The following is a 17754-nucleotide window of genomic DNA, read 5'->3' as shown; positions in this document are numbered from 1 at the left end:
GAAAACGGGAGTCCCGAAAAGGCGGAACTTCTGTCGCCCAAAGGTCACTGATCCCAGAAAGGGATCAAACAGGATTCCCGCACGGAGCGGGATTTCACCGTAAACAAAGGAAAATGGCTACTCTTCCTTTGTTAGCTTAGCATCTAGTGCAAGCTAGACCTAATTGTACCGGAATCTCCCTTCTGAGTAAAATAGGGTCCACTTTAACAGGGAATGGGTTTACTAATGATGTCTCACGTTCAACCTTTTTTGGCATTTCCTTCACTAGCACTGTTGTACCGGAACACGCGGTAACATAAAAGAAAATACCTGCCGTTGGTCTACTCACACTACTGATGGAGAGATAATAAGTCAGTTTCGGTCAAACGACTATATCTACTAAAATTGACAAATTTGGCTGGTCCATTTGTCCTCGCTCAAGAAATTAATTTATGACCGAATCTACTCACTCCTGAAACGCGAGAGACAGAAATAGTACTACGTTTGGCCCAACTAGTCTATTCCTCAGAATACCCCAACATCGGCTAACCCATACTTCCTAGCTCGTAGCATTCATTAAATCCCCTACACACTGACTTTTCGTCAGATATACAACACCGGAGTCAATCTCTCCCTACTAGTATCTGGATGAAAAGGAACCATACACATGCCATCTCCTGCCTACAGCCCTATTGGTGTATAACGTATCTTGCTACACAATTCCTATAGACTGAATTCAACAGTAAAGCCTAGTTTTATCTTAGATTCCTCCAATATGTCGTGAAGTGACTATCATTAATCTGATGATTTATTTATTTGATCAATTAAATATGTTTAATTGATACTCGATTAAATTAATAATGTAACAATGAACTCATTAGGAATTTGGGGGCACCATGGGAAAAGTTTTTTAATGAGTTAGCGTCTCCCGAATTAATTCAAGAATATGTAGATATCATAACAGTCACTAATGAATAATTCCCTCATATCAGTCTCATTCTGAACGTCGTAGACTTTGTAAATCTGCACAAACCAGGGTCTCACTGATCATTCCATACCACACAAATTGATTTGATTATTTATTTACTAACAAACTAAATGATAGCATAAGATACACACACACACACACACACAAGGTATAGGTTATTGATTGGAAACTTAATACGACGACAAGTCCGTAGCGGACTAGCACAATATGACACTTGTTACACAAGATGGAGATTTAAAGGGAGAGAGAGAGCGAGAGAGAAAGAGAAGCAACACTTGGATACATTTGAGAACTACACTCGCAATAACACTAATACTTTGCCCCGAACTGCTGCTCTTTTGGGTAAGAAGTAATGCATGTATTTACGTGTTGAATGTCTTCGTCAGGTATCTCTGTTGGACCCAGGCCTTCGTGGAAAGGGTTCCACTTATTTCGGGTGGCCTTCTCCTTCATTCTATGGTGTAAGTCTCTGATTGTCCACAGGAGGTCACAATGTCCTTCTTAGTTGTCTGTTTACTTGCACTCGTTCTGGAAGAGTGGTCTCCTGAGGACGGCTAATCAGCCGTGGTGATGAGAGCACTGTAGGACATGATGATTTGAAGAGAATAACAGAATGGTCCTACTTAAATTAATCTCCTTAAATACAGTACTTAGAACAGCTACTCAGCCGTAACATTGATTGTTAAGAGGTTCCTTTGTCTTCTTCAACCTTGTGTTGCGTTCCGGCGTGGTGACTATCGTAGACCTTGCTGCAGCTGTGGTCCATTTTAGTCTGATATGTTAATTCTTAACTCAATCTTTTTATATCCTCGAGTAAAACAGGGGGAATTTTGTCATTCTCACACACTCTCTGGGCTCCCTGGGGTGTGGATAGTTTCAAGGCAAGGTATCAGAATTAGTATGATCTCGTTAGAGAAATAAAGTCACAATCCTATCGTCACAAAAACATTCTCTTTATCCTTGATATTTCCTACAAAATGTAAAGAATGTAAACCTGATATACACAGTGTAAAAGCTCTTGAAGTTACAATATTTTCGTTATAATGTCTTTATAACAATTTTAATCACAAAATAGACATTCATTTTCCATATTCAATCTCTCATCATTCCCAGCATTCAGATGTGTAAATATATTGTCCCAGTGTCCATTATTTGATGTTAAAGTTTTGGGCGGAAAATTCTTCTGTAACACAAAGACTTTCCATCTGCCCAAATCTTCTGCTGCCTACAATTTAAGATCAACATGAGGTGTTATGGTATAATGCATGGCCCCATGTCACAAGGATCTATACACAATTCCTGGAAGCTGAAAATAACCCAGTTCTTCTATGCTTGCATACTCACCAGACATGTCACACATTGAGCATGTTTGGGATGCTCTGGATCAACGTGTACGACAGCATGTTCCATTTCCCACCAATATCCAGTAACTTCGCACAGCCATTGAACAGGAGTGGGACAACATTCCACAGGCCAAAATCAACAGTCTGTTCAACTCTATGCAAAGGAGATGTGTCACGCTGCATGAGACAAATGGTGGTCACATCTGTGTCCAACAGATGCATATCCATATTCCCAGTTGTGAAATCCATAGATTAGGGTCTACTGAATTAATTTCAGTTGACTGATTTCCTTATATTCCTTAACTGTAACTCAGCAAAATCGTTTAAATTGTTGCATGTTGCGTTTATATTTTTATACAGTATAGTAATGGTGTGCTATGAATATGGGAACAAATACTAAACTTTTTACTACTGTCATCGGGTGTATAAGAGGCGAAGTCAGGTGCAGGAGAGTAGCGTGATGTAAACAGGCGCACTTTTATTTTAGTTCCAAAACGAGGGCACTACATAAATCAAATGCGCTCAAAACACGGAACATAACAAAAGTAAAGCTCGTAATAAAACACCACAAATAACATGAAACAATTACACACAAAACATGATGGGAAACAGAGGGTAAAATACAAGTAGATTGATTGGGAAATGAAAACCAGGTGTGTATGGAAACAAGACAAGACAAATGGATATATGAAAAATGGAGCGGCGATGGCTAGAAAGCTGGTGACATCGATCGCCGAACACTGCCCGAACAAGGAGAGGAGCCAACTTCGGTGGAAGTCGTGACAACTACTTTAATACACATATAGAGTGCATTCGGAAAGTATTTAAACATTTTGTTCCATTACAACCTTTTTCTAAAATGGATTCAATCGTTTTTTCCCTCCATCAATCTACACACAACACACGATAATGACAAAGCAAAAAATGTTTTAGACATTTTTGCAAAATTATATTTAAAAAAAACTGAAATATCACATTTACATAAGTATTCAGACCTTCTACTCAGTACTTTGTTGAAGAACCTTTGGCAGCGATTACAGCCTTGACGCTACAAGCTTGGCACGTGTATTTGGGGAGTTTCTCCCATTCTTCTCTGCAGATCCTCTCAAGCTCTGTCAGGTTGGTTAGGGAGTGTTGCTGCACAGCTATTTTCAGGTCTCTCCAGAGATGTTCGATCGGGTTCAAGTCTGAGCTCTGGCTGGTCCCTCATGGACATTCAGAGACGTGTCCTGAAACTACCCTTGCGTTGTTTTGGTTGTGTGCTTAGGGTTGTTGTCCTGTTGAAAGGTGAACCTTGCCCCAGTTTGAGGTTCTGAACACTCTGGTGTAGGTTTTCATCAAGGATCTGTCTGTACATTGCTCCGTTCATCTTTGCCTCGATCCTGACCAGTCGCCCAGTCACTGCCGCTGAAAACATCCCCACAGCGTAATGCTGCCCACACAATGCTTCACCGTACAGATGGTGCCAGGTTTTCCCCAGATATGACACTTGGCATTCAGGCCAAAGAGTTTAATCTTGGTTTCATCAGACCAGAGAATCTTGTTTCTCATGGTCTAAGAGTCTTTAAGTGCCTTTTGGCAAACTCCAAGTGGGCTGTCATGTGCCTTTTACAGAGGAGTGGCTTCCCTCTGGCCACTCTACCATAAAGGCCTGATTGGTGGAGCGCTGCAGAGATGGTTGTCCTTCTGTAAGGTTCTCCCATCTCCACAGAGGAACTCTGGAGCTCTATCAGAGTGACCATCGGGTTCATGGTCACGTCCCTGACCACGTGTGGATATCTGAAAGGATTGGACAGGTGTCCAAAATATGGAAACAATTCCACTTGGTCTATCAGAGTGCAAGATGGAGCTACCATGCTCCACCTAGGTAGGGGCTAGGATAGGGATTGATGTGGAATCCCACATCAGCAGCACATGTCCATCCCCAGGCCTCCCCCCAACACACACACACACACACACACACACACACACACACACACACACAAACACAGCTCAAGTTTTAGACGAATCTTAATTGGGAACCTACAGTACTTGGAATTGTGTGCCAATAGAACTAATAATAACAAATTATTCAAGTTATTATGCTTAACTCAGAATAAGTTTAATATAATATTACCTTATCATATACCTTCTGTATCACTGCATACACATCTGATGTACACATTCTACATTTACAATTGCAACTGCAATTATATGTAGGCTATTATTGTAGCACGATATTTTCAGCTTTTGGCGTTGACTTTTCAGGTTTTAAAAGGCACGGAATGTGAAAGTAGTGCCTATGTGTTTAATCATATAGGCAGAGGGGTATTTGTTTAGGCCTACCACTCATTCATGTACTGTATGTTTTCTATATAAGACTATCCACACGGGCTCATGTCCACGAAAGCTTTGACGCAACCCAGAAGTGTTTTCGCTGTTCACAAGCAAGCGACATGTACAGTGGGGGCAGGGTTGGAGCAAGTCTACGCCTATAGGCTACATTGTATGTCTGTTTGAAGCAGAAACGGGATAACAATATCCTGCTCCAGCTAGGCATCATGTTGATATCTTGTCATGATAAATACAGTATAACTAATCGTAATATACAAACCAGAACATATAATAATCATTATACTAAACTGGGACGTTTGGTTGAGTGTGTGCATTTTTGTACTGTGGCTTTAAGAATTGATCCTCCCCTCCTTCCTAGTCCGTCATCATTTCTCTGTCCTAGGTGCTAAACTGAAGCGACGCTCATCCCGTTGCAGTATCAGCAGCCATGGCCGAAATAAAGACGGGGATTTTCGCCAAAAACGTCCAGAAACGGCTAAGCAGGGCGCAGGAAAAGGTAAAGCGTTTAACACATTTCCAATCGACATCCAGTGTATCAAGTTGTTTTTGCTTTGTGCTAAACCGCGTTTGTGCTCAGAGGAGCGGTTCAAGGATTGTTCTCGGGGAGCTGGGAGGAGCAGGTGTATGGATGGATGTGTGTAGAAATTGTAGTCGGCGTAGGCTAATCGTGCACGGGTAAGTGAATATGTCTCATGATTAAAATACCTTCCCTGATATATTTTGCTTGACTATAACAGCATTTATGTTCTAGCCTCTGCATTTAGCCTAGATGCATGGCGACAGTTGTAATGTCGCGAATGCAATATTATCCCCTACTGCCATTTCACAGCGAGGCTTTGAAGGCTCCATTACAGTATCCACTTTAATATACGAACTAAATGAACGGAAGGCCCTTAGAACGGAGGTTGGGCCTTATTTTGAGGTTAGAGGCCAACACACTGCTTTTATGAAGCCTGACAAATGGGAATGAGCCTACATCAATCATATAACGAATATCACGTCAACTAAGTGTCATAGCGACGTCTGAAACATTTCATTCGGTGTTAAAGATCAGCCTCCTCCATTTCGAGGCATGCTTGTGTTGTTTCATTTACATTTCGCTCATAGCCCATTTAAATACATAACCTTAATTCAAGCTGTGTGTCAAAACCGTGTTTTTCTGCAAGGTCAGGGGAAGGGGAGATGGTGAGATGGGGAATGCCCTGCTCACTGCAGCACGAACGATATAGCGGTGGTTCTCTTCCCTACTCGTGCTCAACGATGCGTTTTTAGGCTGTGGCGTAGCCTATATGCCTGCGTTTACAGTAGTAGAGATAATACTCAGCCAATCCTTTCTATTTAAGAACGGGTATTTTTAGGGCCTTGTTTGTATTTACAGACTCCAGGTAGACTAATAATGGAATTTTAGCCAAAAGCTTGAAAAAGGGAAACTGCCTAGGCTAGGGGCGGCCTAGCAGTTAGAGAGGCGAGCCAACAACTGGGTTGCCAGTTTGAATCCCGGGTCCGATGGGAAAAATCCCTCGGAAAGTGAGGCAACGGGGGTTGCTGTTATCAAATCCTAGATGCCATTGCCTGCCGTTGTGCCCTTGAGCAATGCACTTAACAAAACAACAGCTCACTGGGCGCACAGTGTGAGTTCTGCTCCAAAAACATGTACTATATGTGTCTTTCAGAGGGTTTGCGTTCAAAGCGGAAGTAAAATTTTGGTCGGACCTTGTGTGCAATTGACCAATAAAGTAATCTTAATCTATTGTTTTACAGGCTTTGTCTTACCGAAAATGGGATCTATGTTTATTATGGCTTGTATCTTTAGGCAAGCTAGTCATTTTTACAGGGCAATATTGAATGGTTTTAGCCACCTGTTTTGGCCTGCCTCAATTAAATTGTACATGCAGAGCAAATTTGGTTTGATATGAAATGGGACGTTGACATGAACACGGATGCAATTACAGACAGTCTATTAGACATAATACAATTGTATCTACAACCATGACAAAAGACTGCACACCGACCACCTATCACCCTTCTTTCAACTAGCTGATGGTCAGGTCAAAATAAAAATCAATGGCCTGTGAAGCTGGTAAAGAGACTATTCCCTGGTTCTAGATCAGACACACGCACACACAGACACAAACCGCAGTAAGAGGATTGTCTTTCTTTTAATATCCCCTCGTGCTACTGTTCTCCTAATGGCAGACTCGAGGTGAAGAACGTGCGGAACAGTCTTAGTTAATATATACATTACAGCCAAAACAGCTTTTTAATTACACCTATTGCTTGGCCCAAGTGTATGCGGTAGCCTAGTTATTAAACCCACGGTATTCCCAAACAAATGTTTTCTGAACTCAAGCACAGGTGGAAACATGAGTTTAATACCTCTCCTCTAAATTCAATAGCGTTGACAGACGCACATGGGCCTTTTGCTGTGGAAATTCACGATGACACGCGGTCAACATTTTTATTGAACATACATTTGTTTCCTGGAGGTGCGTCTGCCATATGACAAAGCTGCATCAACATGTCTAAAATCTGTGGGGTGGCAGGCATGATGTGTAGACCGTCTACCTCTGAGTGTGCTGTCCATGGTGCTGAAATCACCACTGTTCTGGTGTAACGTTTTTTTTTTGCCTAAGTAAGGGACGTGTAAGGTTTATGAAAGGTTTTGGCTTGCAGTATACTACACTTACATTCTGAGTGCTTTTTCATTTGATATTCAATATGCTATTCTTATTCTATTCTAAGACAAACCTTCCATTTGAATGCATATTGAAGTTCATCATAAGTATTCAATAAAACTTTATTGAATGAATGCACCTTTTTGTCAACATCAGGCCTGCTCATATTCTATAATCAGCTTTACCCTAGATGTTACCACCACAATCCAATATTACTTTATAATGGATTATACCAACAAATGTTTTACACCCACTTTTTGCCATATCTACTATCTAAGCCTACGTGAAAGTGTCTGCCATCAGGCCTGGAGGGAAGCAAAAGTAATTCCTCTACCCAAGAATGGTAAAGCCCCCTTCACTGGATCTTCACTCGGAACAAGGAAGAGCTCGGTTTTGTTTGATTGGGAAGTTTGTTGTTTACAATATATTGGAAAGTTCTTGGTAGCTACCTAGCTTCTTATGTTGGGTCCCACGACGCAGTTGGCACCAGTTGCTGGGACTGCTTGTATCTTTCCAGTGATCCTGCTGACCAAGGACGGGTCTAAGAAGCTATTTGGCATCGCAGCTAGCCTAAATGCTAGCCAGCTGGATGCCAAGTTAGCGAGGTGTTCTTGAGTGCAGCCTGCGACGCAGTTAGCCATTGTGGCTGGGACCGCGGATTGTCCCGGGTTTGTGGCCGTCTAGATCCCTGCTGTTTATTGTTTTCAATTTTCCCCGTGACCTGCCCTATCTGGAACTGCAAAGGGTAACAGCCTAACATACATTGCTAGCTACCATGACATAGACCAAAGCCGGCGGGAGTACCGTTGAGGACAGTGTCAGTGGTGTCTCTCTATCACACGTGAAGGATCTTTTAAAGAAACAAAAAGAGACCTATAAGCAGTTGTTACAACAACAAGAAAATAGTTTCAAGTGTTTTGTCCAAATACTGGTGGATTCTACGATCTGAGCAGAGAGGTCCAGGACCTGAAGAACAGTTTGCAGTTCTCCCAGGGTCAGCTCGATGAGTTAAAACAGGAGAACGGAAAGATGACAGCAATCTGTAAGTCATTGAGAGAGGACATCAGTTCTCTGTGTGAATCCATGATAACAATGACAGATAAATCAGAGGGACAATCAAGGCGAAACAACATGGTTGTGGACAGAATTGCAGAATCTCCACATGAGACCTGGATGGAGTCTGAGTATGAAGTGAGGAAAATGATCTCTGAGAAATTGAAGATGGTCCACAGGAAGATTGAGGTAGAGCGCGCACACTGGACTGGAAAATTCACCACCGGTCTAGGTGATAGGCCCAGGCCGATAGTGGTCAAGTTCCTGAGGTTCAAGGACAAGGTAGCTGTTCTGGAAAGAGCCAAGGACTTGAGAGGAATGTATATCTTCCTCAATGAGGACTATCCTGAAGCTGTGTGCCAGAAGAGGAAAGAACTGATCCCAGCCATGATAGCTGCATGAGGGCGTACATCCGCTACGACAGGCTCATTTTCCACCCTCCCTCCCAGAAGCCTGGAAGGGATGAGAGAGCCAAGCCTATGGGTTCGTAGCTTCAACCCCGCAGCACACACACACCAATTTATTAATGGACTGCTGAATGTATATATTTACTCTTGCTTTGTCTGCTCTTTTCAATATTATGTCTATCTCTGATAAAAATAGACCATATTAATACAGTTGAAGTCAGAAGTTCACATACACCTTAGCCAAATACATTTAAACTCAGTTTTTCACAATTCCTGACATTTAATCCTAGTAAAAATTCCCTGTCTTAGGTCAGTTAGGATCACCAATTTATTTTAAGAATGTGAAATGTCAGAATAATAGTAGAGAATGATTTATTTCAGCTTTTATTTCTTTCATCACATTCCCAGTGGGTCAGAAGTTTACATACACTCAATTAGTATTTGATAGTATTGCCTTTAAATGGTTTAACTTGGGTTAAACGTTTTGGGTAGCCTTCCAAAAGCTTCCCACAATAAGTTGGGTGAATTTTGGCCCATTCCTCCTGACAGAGCTGGTGTAACTGAGTCAGGTTTGTAGGCCTCCTTGCTCGCACACACTTTTTCAGTTGTGCCCAGAAATGTTCTATAGGATTGAGGTCAGGGCTTTGTGATGGCCACTCCAATACCTTGACTTTGTTATCCTTAAGCCATTTTGCAACAGCTTTGTAAGTATACTTGGCGTCATTGTCCATTTGGAAGACCCATTTACAACCAAGCTTTAACTTCCTGACTGATGTCTTGAGATGTTGCTTCAATATATCCACATAATTTTCCTGCCTCATGACGCCATCTATTTTGTGAAGTGCACCAGTCCCCCTGCAGCAAAGCACCCCCACAACATGATGCTGCAACCCCCGGGCTTCACGGTTGGGATGGTGTTCTTCAGCTTGCAAGCATCCCCTTTTTTCCTCCAAACATAACGATGGTATTTATGGCCAACAGTTCTATTTTTGTTTCATCAGACCAGAGGACATTTCTACAAAAAGTATGACCTTTGTCCCCATGTGCAGTTGCAAGCCGTAGTCTGGCTTTTTTATGGCGGTTTTGGAGCAGTGGCTTCATCCTTGCTGAGTGGCCTATCAGTTTATGTTGATATAGGATTTGTTTTACTGTGGATACAGATACTTTTGTACCTGTTTCCTCCAGCATCTTCACAAGGTCCTTTACTGTTGTTCTGGGATTGATTTGCACTTTTTGCACCAAAGTGCGTTCATCTCAAGGAGACAGAATGCTTCTCCTTCCTGAGCGGTATGACGACTGCGTGGTCCCATGGTGTTTATATTGCGTACTATTGTTTGTACAGATGAATGTGGTACCTTCAGGCATTTGTAAATTGCTGAATGAAGCAGACTTGTGGAGGTGTACTTTTTTTTCCAGAGGTCTTGGCTGATTTCTTTTGATTTTCCCATGATGTCAAGCAAAGAGGCACTGAGTTTGAAGGTCGGCCTTGAAATACAGCCACAGGTACACCTCCAATTGACCCAAATCAGAAGCTTCTAAAGCCATGACATAATTTTCTGGAATTTTCCAAGCTGTTTAAAGGCAGTCAACTTAATGTATGTAAACCTCTAACCCACTGGAATTGTGATACAATGAATTACAAGTTAAATAATCTGTCTGTAAACAAATGTTGGAAAAATGTATTGCGTCATGCACAAAGTAGATGTCCTAACCGACTTGCCAAAATTATGATTTGTTAACAAGAAATTTGTGGAGTGGTTGAAAAATTAGTTTTAATGACTCCAACCTAAGTGTATGTAAACTTAAGACTTAAACTGTATATGTAGCCTTAGAAATAAGGTTAATGAAATCAATAACTTTGCTAACATCAGATATTATTCATATATTAGCCATATTAGACTCACTTAGATAATTAATTTGTTGATACATCAGTAGCAATACATACATATATATATATATATAAACATTTATAGAAGAGACAGAAATGCTGATGGGGGAGGAGCCATATCCCTGTAATGCTTAGAGAAGATCTTATGTCAAGTGTTATTCAAGTGTTGCAGGTTCACTTGGCACATCTAAAGCCTTTTCTTTGCTTAGCTATATGCCACCAAGTGCTAACTGTCAGTATCTAAATAATATGTGTGAAATGCTTGATAATGTATGTGATGTAAACAGAGAGGTCTACTTTCTTGGGGACCTGAATATTGACTGGTTTTCATCAAGCTGTCTGCTCAAGAGGAAGCTTCTCACTGTAACCAGTGCCTGTAATCTGGTTCAGGTTATTAATCAACCTACCAGGTTGTTTACAAACACTACAGGAACAAGATCATCCACATGTATTGATCCCATTTTTACTAATACTGTTCTAAAGCTGTATCTGTACCCATTGGATGCAGTGATCACAATATAGTGGCTATATACAGGAAAGCCAAAGTTTCAACAGTTGGGCCTTAAATAGTGTATAAGATATCATACAAAAGATTTTGCTGTGACTCTTATGTGGATGATGTTAAAAATATTTGTTGGTCTGATATGATTATCTTCTTATGGGCAGGTGGGATGGCAGCGTCCCACCTGACCAACATCCGGTGAAATTGCAGAGTGAGAAATTCAAACTACAGTATTATAAATATTTAACTTTCATAAAATCGGAAGTGTTGGACATCAAAATATAGCTTTACTTCTTGTTAATCCAGCCACTGTGTCAGATTTCAAAAAGGCTTTACGGCGAAAGCAAACCATGCGATTATCTGAGGACAGCTCCCTGCATACAAACACATGAAAAACATTTCAACCAGGCAGGTGCGACACAAAAGTCAGAAATAGCAATATGAAGAATGCCTTACCTTTGATCTTCTTCTGTTGGCACACCAAAAGGTCCCAGTTACATCAAAAATTGTCCTTTTGTTCGATAATGTCCTTCTTTATATCCATACAAAACTCAGTTTAGCTGGCGCGCTTCAGTCAATAATCCACCCAGTTTCCCTCCATCAAAATGCATACAAATTGAATCCCAAACGTTACTAATAAACTTTTCCAAATAAGTCAAACAACGTTTATTATCAAACATTAGGTAAATAAACAATCAAATTTAAGACGGAGAATCGTTGTTGTCTTTACCGGAGAAAAATACCAAAGTACGTGCTCTCTTCCACGCGCTTGGAGACACTACAGCCAAGATGTGAGCCACCTAGAAAAACTACAATTTCTGGGTAATTTTTCCAAAAACCAGCCTGAACCTCTTTCTAAAGACTTGACATCTAGTGGAAGCCCTAGGAACTGCAATCTGGGAGAATTTGGCCTTATAATAAAAGTGATAGCCATTGAAAATAGTGATAGGCCTGCCATATCAGTTCTATTATACTCACAGACATAATTTTAAAATTTTTAGAAACTTTAGAGTTTTCTATCCAAATCTACCAATTATATGCATATCCTTTCATATCTGGGCCTGAGTAACAGGCAGTTTACTTTGGGTACACTTTACATCCGGTCGTCAAAATACTGCCCCCTACCCAAGAGAGGTTAATGAGGAGTATCCAGACGCTGCACTTGATGAATTTATGATAATGCTTCTTCCAATTATTCATAAACATGCACCTGAGAAGAAACTGACTGTTAGAACAGTTAAGGCTCCATGGATTGATGAGGAATTGAAAAACTGTATGAAGGAGATGGGGCGAAAGGAGCGGCTAATAAGTCTGGCTGTACATTTGACTGGCTTACTTACTGCAAATTGAGAAATTATGTGACTAAACTCTTAATATGAAGCAAAGATGAATGATATAAAGAATGATGGAAAAAATACTTTGGAGTACTTTAAGTGAAATTATGGGCAGAAAGACTTATTCAACTCCATCTCATCGAATTAGATGGCTTATTCATCACAAAACCATTTGATGTCGGCAATTATTTTTTAGGATTATTTCACTGGCAAAGTGGAAAAACTTAGACAGGAAATGCCCACGACAAACTGTGAACAATTATATTCATGTATAAAAAAAATGAATAATGAAAGAAAAGCAGTGCAAGTTTGAATTTTGTAAAGTTAGTGTGGGAGAGGTGGAAAAACAATTGTTAACGATCAATGACAAACCTCCTGACATTGACAATTTAGATGGAAAGCTACTGAGGATGGTGGCTATCTGTCATATTTTTAATCTGAGCCTAGAGGAAAGTATTTGTCCTCCGGCCTGGAGGGAAGCCAAAGTAATTCCACTACCCAAGAGTGGTAAAGCGGCCTTTACTGGTTCTAACAGCAGACCTATCAGCTTGCTGCCAGCTCTTGGCAAACTGTTGGAAAAAATTGTGTTTGACCAAGCTATTTCTCTGTAAACAAATTAACAACAGACTTTCAGCATGCTTATGCTTATGTACTGCACTGACACAAATTACTGATGAATGGTTGAAAGAATGGTTGAAAGAAATTGATAATAAGAAGATTGTGGGAGCTGTACTGTTAGATTTCAGTGCAGCCTTTGATATTATTGACCATAACCTGTTGTTGAAAAAACATAACCTTTCTAGCGCAAGCGTTCCGCTAGCGGAACCCCTCGACAACATTCCTCTGAAAAGGCGAAATTCAAAAATATTTTTTTGAAATATGTAACTTTCACACATTAACAAGTCCAATACAATAAATGAAAGATAAACATCTTGTTAATCTACCCATCGTGTCAAATTTAAAAAATGCTTTACAGCGAAAGCACAACATATGATTGTTAGGTCATAGCCAAGTCAAAAAAACACAGCCATTTTTCCAGCCAAAGATAGGAGTCACAAAAAGCAGAAATATAGATAAAATTAATCACTAACCTTTGATCTTCATCAGATGACACTCATAGGACATCATGTTACACAACACATGTATGTTTTGTTAGATAATGTGCATATTTATATCCACAAATCTCAGTTTACATTGGCGCGTTATGTGCAGTAATATTTTGATTCCAAAACATCTGGTGATTTTGCAGAAATACTCATAATAAACAATGATAAAAGATACAACTGGTATTCACAGAATTAATGATAGACTTCTCCTTAATGCAACCGCTGTGTCCGATTTAAAAAAATAAATAAAAATAAATAAATTAAAAAAAAACTTTACGGAAAAAGCATAATCTGAGAACGGAGCTCAGAGCCCAATCCAGCCAGAGAAATATCCACCATTTGAGTCAACAGAAGTTAGAAATAACACTATAAATTTTCACTTACCTTTTGATGATCTTCATCAGAAGGCACTCACAGGAATCCCAGTTTGAACAATAAATGACTGATTTGTACCATAAAGTCCATCATTTATATCCAAATAGCCACTTGTTGTTAGCGTGTTCAGCCCAGTAATGCATCTTCATCAAATCAAATTTGATTTGTCACATACAGCGAAATGCTTGTGCTTCTAGTTCTGACCATGTAGTAATATCTAACAAGTAATTTAACAATTTCACAACAACCACCTTATACACACAAGTGTAAAGAAATGAATAGGAATACAAATATAAATGGATGAGCGATGGCCTAACGGCATAGGCAAGATGCAGTAGATGGTATAGAGTACAGTATATACATATGAGATGAGTAATGTAGGGTATGTAAACATTATATAAAGTGGCATAGTTTAAAGTGACTATTGATACATGTATTACATCTAATTTTTAATTATAAAAGTGGCTAGAGATTGAGTCAGTGTGTTGGCAGCAGCCACTCAATGTTAGTGATGGCTGTTTAACAGTCTGATGTCCTTGAGATAGAAGCTGTTTTTCAGTCTCGCTGTCCCAGCTTTGATGCACCTGTACTGGCCTCGCCTTCTGGATGATAGCGGGGTGAACAGGCAGTGGCTCGGGTGGTTGTTGTCCTTGATGATCTTTTTAGCCTTCCTGTGACAACGGGTGGTGTAGGTGTCCTGGAGAGCAGGTAGTTTGCCCCCGGTGATGCATTATGCAGACCTTACTACCCTCTGGAGAGCCTTACGGTTGTGGGCGGAGCAGTTGCCGTACCAGGCGGTGATACAGCCCGGCAGGATGCTCTCGATTGTGCATCTGTAAAAGTTAGAGTATTTTTGGTGACAAGCCGAATTTCTTCAGCCTCCTGAGGTTAAAGAGGCGCTGTTGTGCCTTCTTCACCACACTGTCTGTGTGGGTGGACCATTTCAGTTTGTCCGTGCGGAACTTAAAACTTTCCACCTTCTCCACTACTGTCCCGTCGATGTGGATAGGGGGTGCTCCCTCTGCTGTTTCCTGAAGTCCATGATCATCTCCTTTGTTTTGTAGACGTTGAGTGTGAGGTTATTTTCCTGACACCACACTCGGAGGGCCCTCACCTCCCCCCTGTAGGCCGTCTCGTCATTGTTGGTAATGCAAACTTGATGATTGAGTTGGAGGCGTGCATGGCCACTCAGTCATGGGTGAACAGGGGAGTACAGGAGAGGGCTGAGAATGCACCCTTGTGGGGCCCCAGTTGGGTGCGGCCCGTCAGGAAGTCCAGGACCCAGTTGCACAGGACAGGGTCGAGAACCAGGGTCTCGAGCTTAATGACGAGTTTGGAGTTTACTATGGTGTTAAATGCTGAGTTGTAGTCGATGAACAGCATTCTTACATAAGTATTCTTATTGTCCAGATGGGTTAGGGCAGTGTGATTGCATCATCTTTGGACCTATTGGGTGGAGTTGAAGTGGGGTCTAGGGTGTCAGGTAGAGGGAGGTGATATGATCCTTGAATAGACTCTCAAAGCACTTCATGATGATGGAGGTGAGTGCTACGGGGCGATAGTCATTTAGCTCAGTTACCTTAGCTTTCTTGGGAACTGGAACAATGGTGGCCCTCTTGAAGCATGTGGGAACAGCAGACTGGGATAAGGGTTGATTGAATATGTGTACACACAAAGCATGTGTGTCCATGTATGCTGATGATTCAATGATATACGCATCAGCAACCACAGATAATGAAGTCACTGAAACCCTTAACACAGAGTTCAAATCAAATCAAATGTATTTATATAGCCCTTCGTACATCAGCTGATATCTCAAAGTGCTGTACAGAAACCCAGCTTAAAACCCCAAACAGCAAGCAATGCAGGTGTAGAAGCACGGTTCCAGCCTGTAGAAGCACGGTTCCAGTTCCAGCCTGTTTTGGAATGGGTGGCCAGTAATAAACTGGTCCTGAACATCTCTAAAACTAAAAGCATTGTATTTGGTACAAATCATTCCTTAATCTTGGAACTACCCATCCCGGATCCGGGAGAATTGTCAGCAACTACACTAATTGGCATAGCGCAACGGTCAAATAATCTTGCTAGAAAATATTCATATTCATGAAATCACAAGTGAAATATAGCGAAACACAGCTTAGCCTTTTGTTAATCACCCTGTCGTCTCAGATTTTGAAATTATGCGATTTTGAAACAAGCGTTTAAGTTTATCGATAGCCTAGCATAGCATTATGTCCAGCTAGCATCAGGAAGCTTGGTCACGAAAATCAAAAAAGCAATCAAATTAACCGTTTACCTTTGATCTTCGGATGTTTTCACTGACGAGACCCCCAATTAGACAGCAAAGGTTCCTTTTTTTCCATAAAGATTATTTTTCTACCCAAAATACCTCCGTTTGTTTGTCAAGTTATTTTCAGAAATCGACCGGAAATAGCGGTCACGACAACGCCGAAAAAAATTCTAAATTATATCCATAATATCGACAGAAACATGGCAAACGTTTTTTACAATCAATCCTCAAGGTGTTTTTCAAATATCTATTCGATAATATATCAACCGGGACAGTTGGCTTTTCAGTAGGACCGGGAGGAAAATTGGCTACCTCTCTCTTTTACGCAAGAATCACTCTGAGAGCCATCAGCTGGCCACTTACGCAATGTGTTCGTTTACGCTCATTCTTCAACATAAAGGTGTGAAACTACGTCTAAAGGCTGTAGACACCTTAGGGAAGACGTAGAAAAGGGAATCTGGTTGATATCCCTTTAAATGGAGGATAGGCATGCAAAGGAGCAGAAGGGCACTTCCTGATTGGATTCCTGATTGGATTTTCCTCAGGGTTTCGCCTGCAATATCAGTTCTGTTATTTTCACAGACAATATTTTTACAGATTTGGAAACTAGTGTTTTCTATCCTAAACTGTCAATTATATGCATATTCTAGCATCTGGTCCTGAGAAATAGGCCGTTTACTTTGGGAACGTTATTTTTCCTAAAAAATAAAAATAGTGCCCCCTAGCTTCAAGAGGTTGGTGCTAGACCTCAGCTAAATCTGGTAATGAATGGTGTGGCTGTTGAACAAGTTGAGGAGACTAAATTACTTGGTGTTACCTTCGATTGTAAACTGCCATGGTCAAAACATATAGATTCAATGGTTGTAAAGATGGGGAGAGGTCTGTCCGTAATAAAGAGATGCTCTGCTTTTTTGACACTGCACTCCAAAAAGCAAGTTCTGCAGGCTCTAGTTTAGTCTAATCTTGATTATTGTCCAGTTGTGTGGTCCAGTGGGGGCAAGGAAAGACCTAGTTAAACTGCAGCTGGCCCAGAACAGAGCGGCACGTCTTGCTCTTCATTGTAATCAGAGGGCTGATATAAATACAATGCATGCCGGTCTCTCTTGGCTGAGAGTTCAGAGACTGATTGCATCACTTCTTCTTTTTAAAAGAAACATTCATGTGTTGAAAATCCCAAATTGTTTGCATAGTCAACTTACACACAGCTCTGACACACACATTTATCCCACCAGACATGCCACCAGGGGTCTTTTCATAGTACCCAAATCCAGAACAAATTCAAGAAAACGTAAATAGGGTCCTTATTGCATGGAACTTCCTTCCATCTCATATTGATCAAATAAACAGCAAACCTGGATTCAAAAAACAGATAAAGCAACACCTCGTGGCACAACGCCTCTCTCCAATTTGACCTAGATCGTTTGTGTGTGTGCATTGATATGTATGTAGTTCTGTCCTTGAGCTGTTCATGTCTAATGAT

At 40.8% G+C, this 17754-nt stretch overlaps 1 protein-coding gene across 49 annotated transcripts in view; it reads left to right on the top strand.

Annotated features, from left to right (window-relative positions):
• The first annotated feature begins 4818 nt into the window (after nucleotides 1–4818).
• Nucleotides 4819–17754, top strand: part of amph (amphiphysin) — a 132207-nt gene continuing 119271 nt past the window's right edge. For 47 of the 49 annotated variants that reach the window (XM_090181733.1, XM_090181722.1, XM_090181720.1 and 44 more), the window contains exon 1: nucleotides 5002–5140. In XM_090181733.1, the coding sequence (XP_090037859.1) occupies nucleotides 5072–5140 (69 nt within the window). In that variant the 5' untranslated portion in view covers nucleotides 5002–5071. Of the gene's footprint in view, nucleotides 5141–17754 lie in introns of all 49 variants that reach the window. The other 2 variants (XM_090181731.1, XM_021612624.3) reach the window with 2 other exon arrangements.

This window comes from Oncorhynchus mykiss, chromosome 8 (genome assembly GCF_057628025.1).
Source record: "Oncorhynchus mykiss isolate SJ-2025 chromosome 8, ASM5762802v1, whole genome shotgun sequence".
Taxonomy (NCBI): Eukaryota; Metazoa; Chordata; class Actinopteri; order Salmoniformes; family Salmonidae; genus Oncorhynchus; species Oncorhynchus mykiss.
This window is presented reverse-complemented; position numbering and strand designations above follow the sequence as displayed.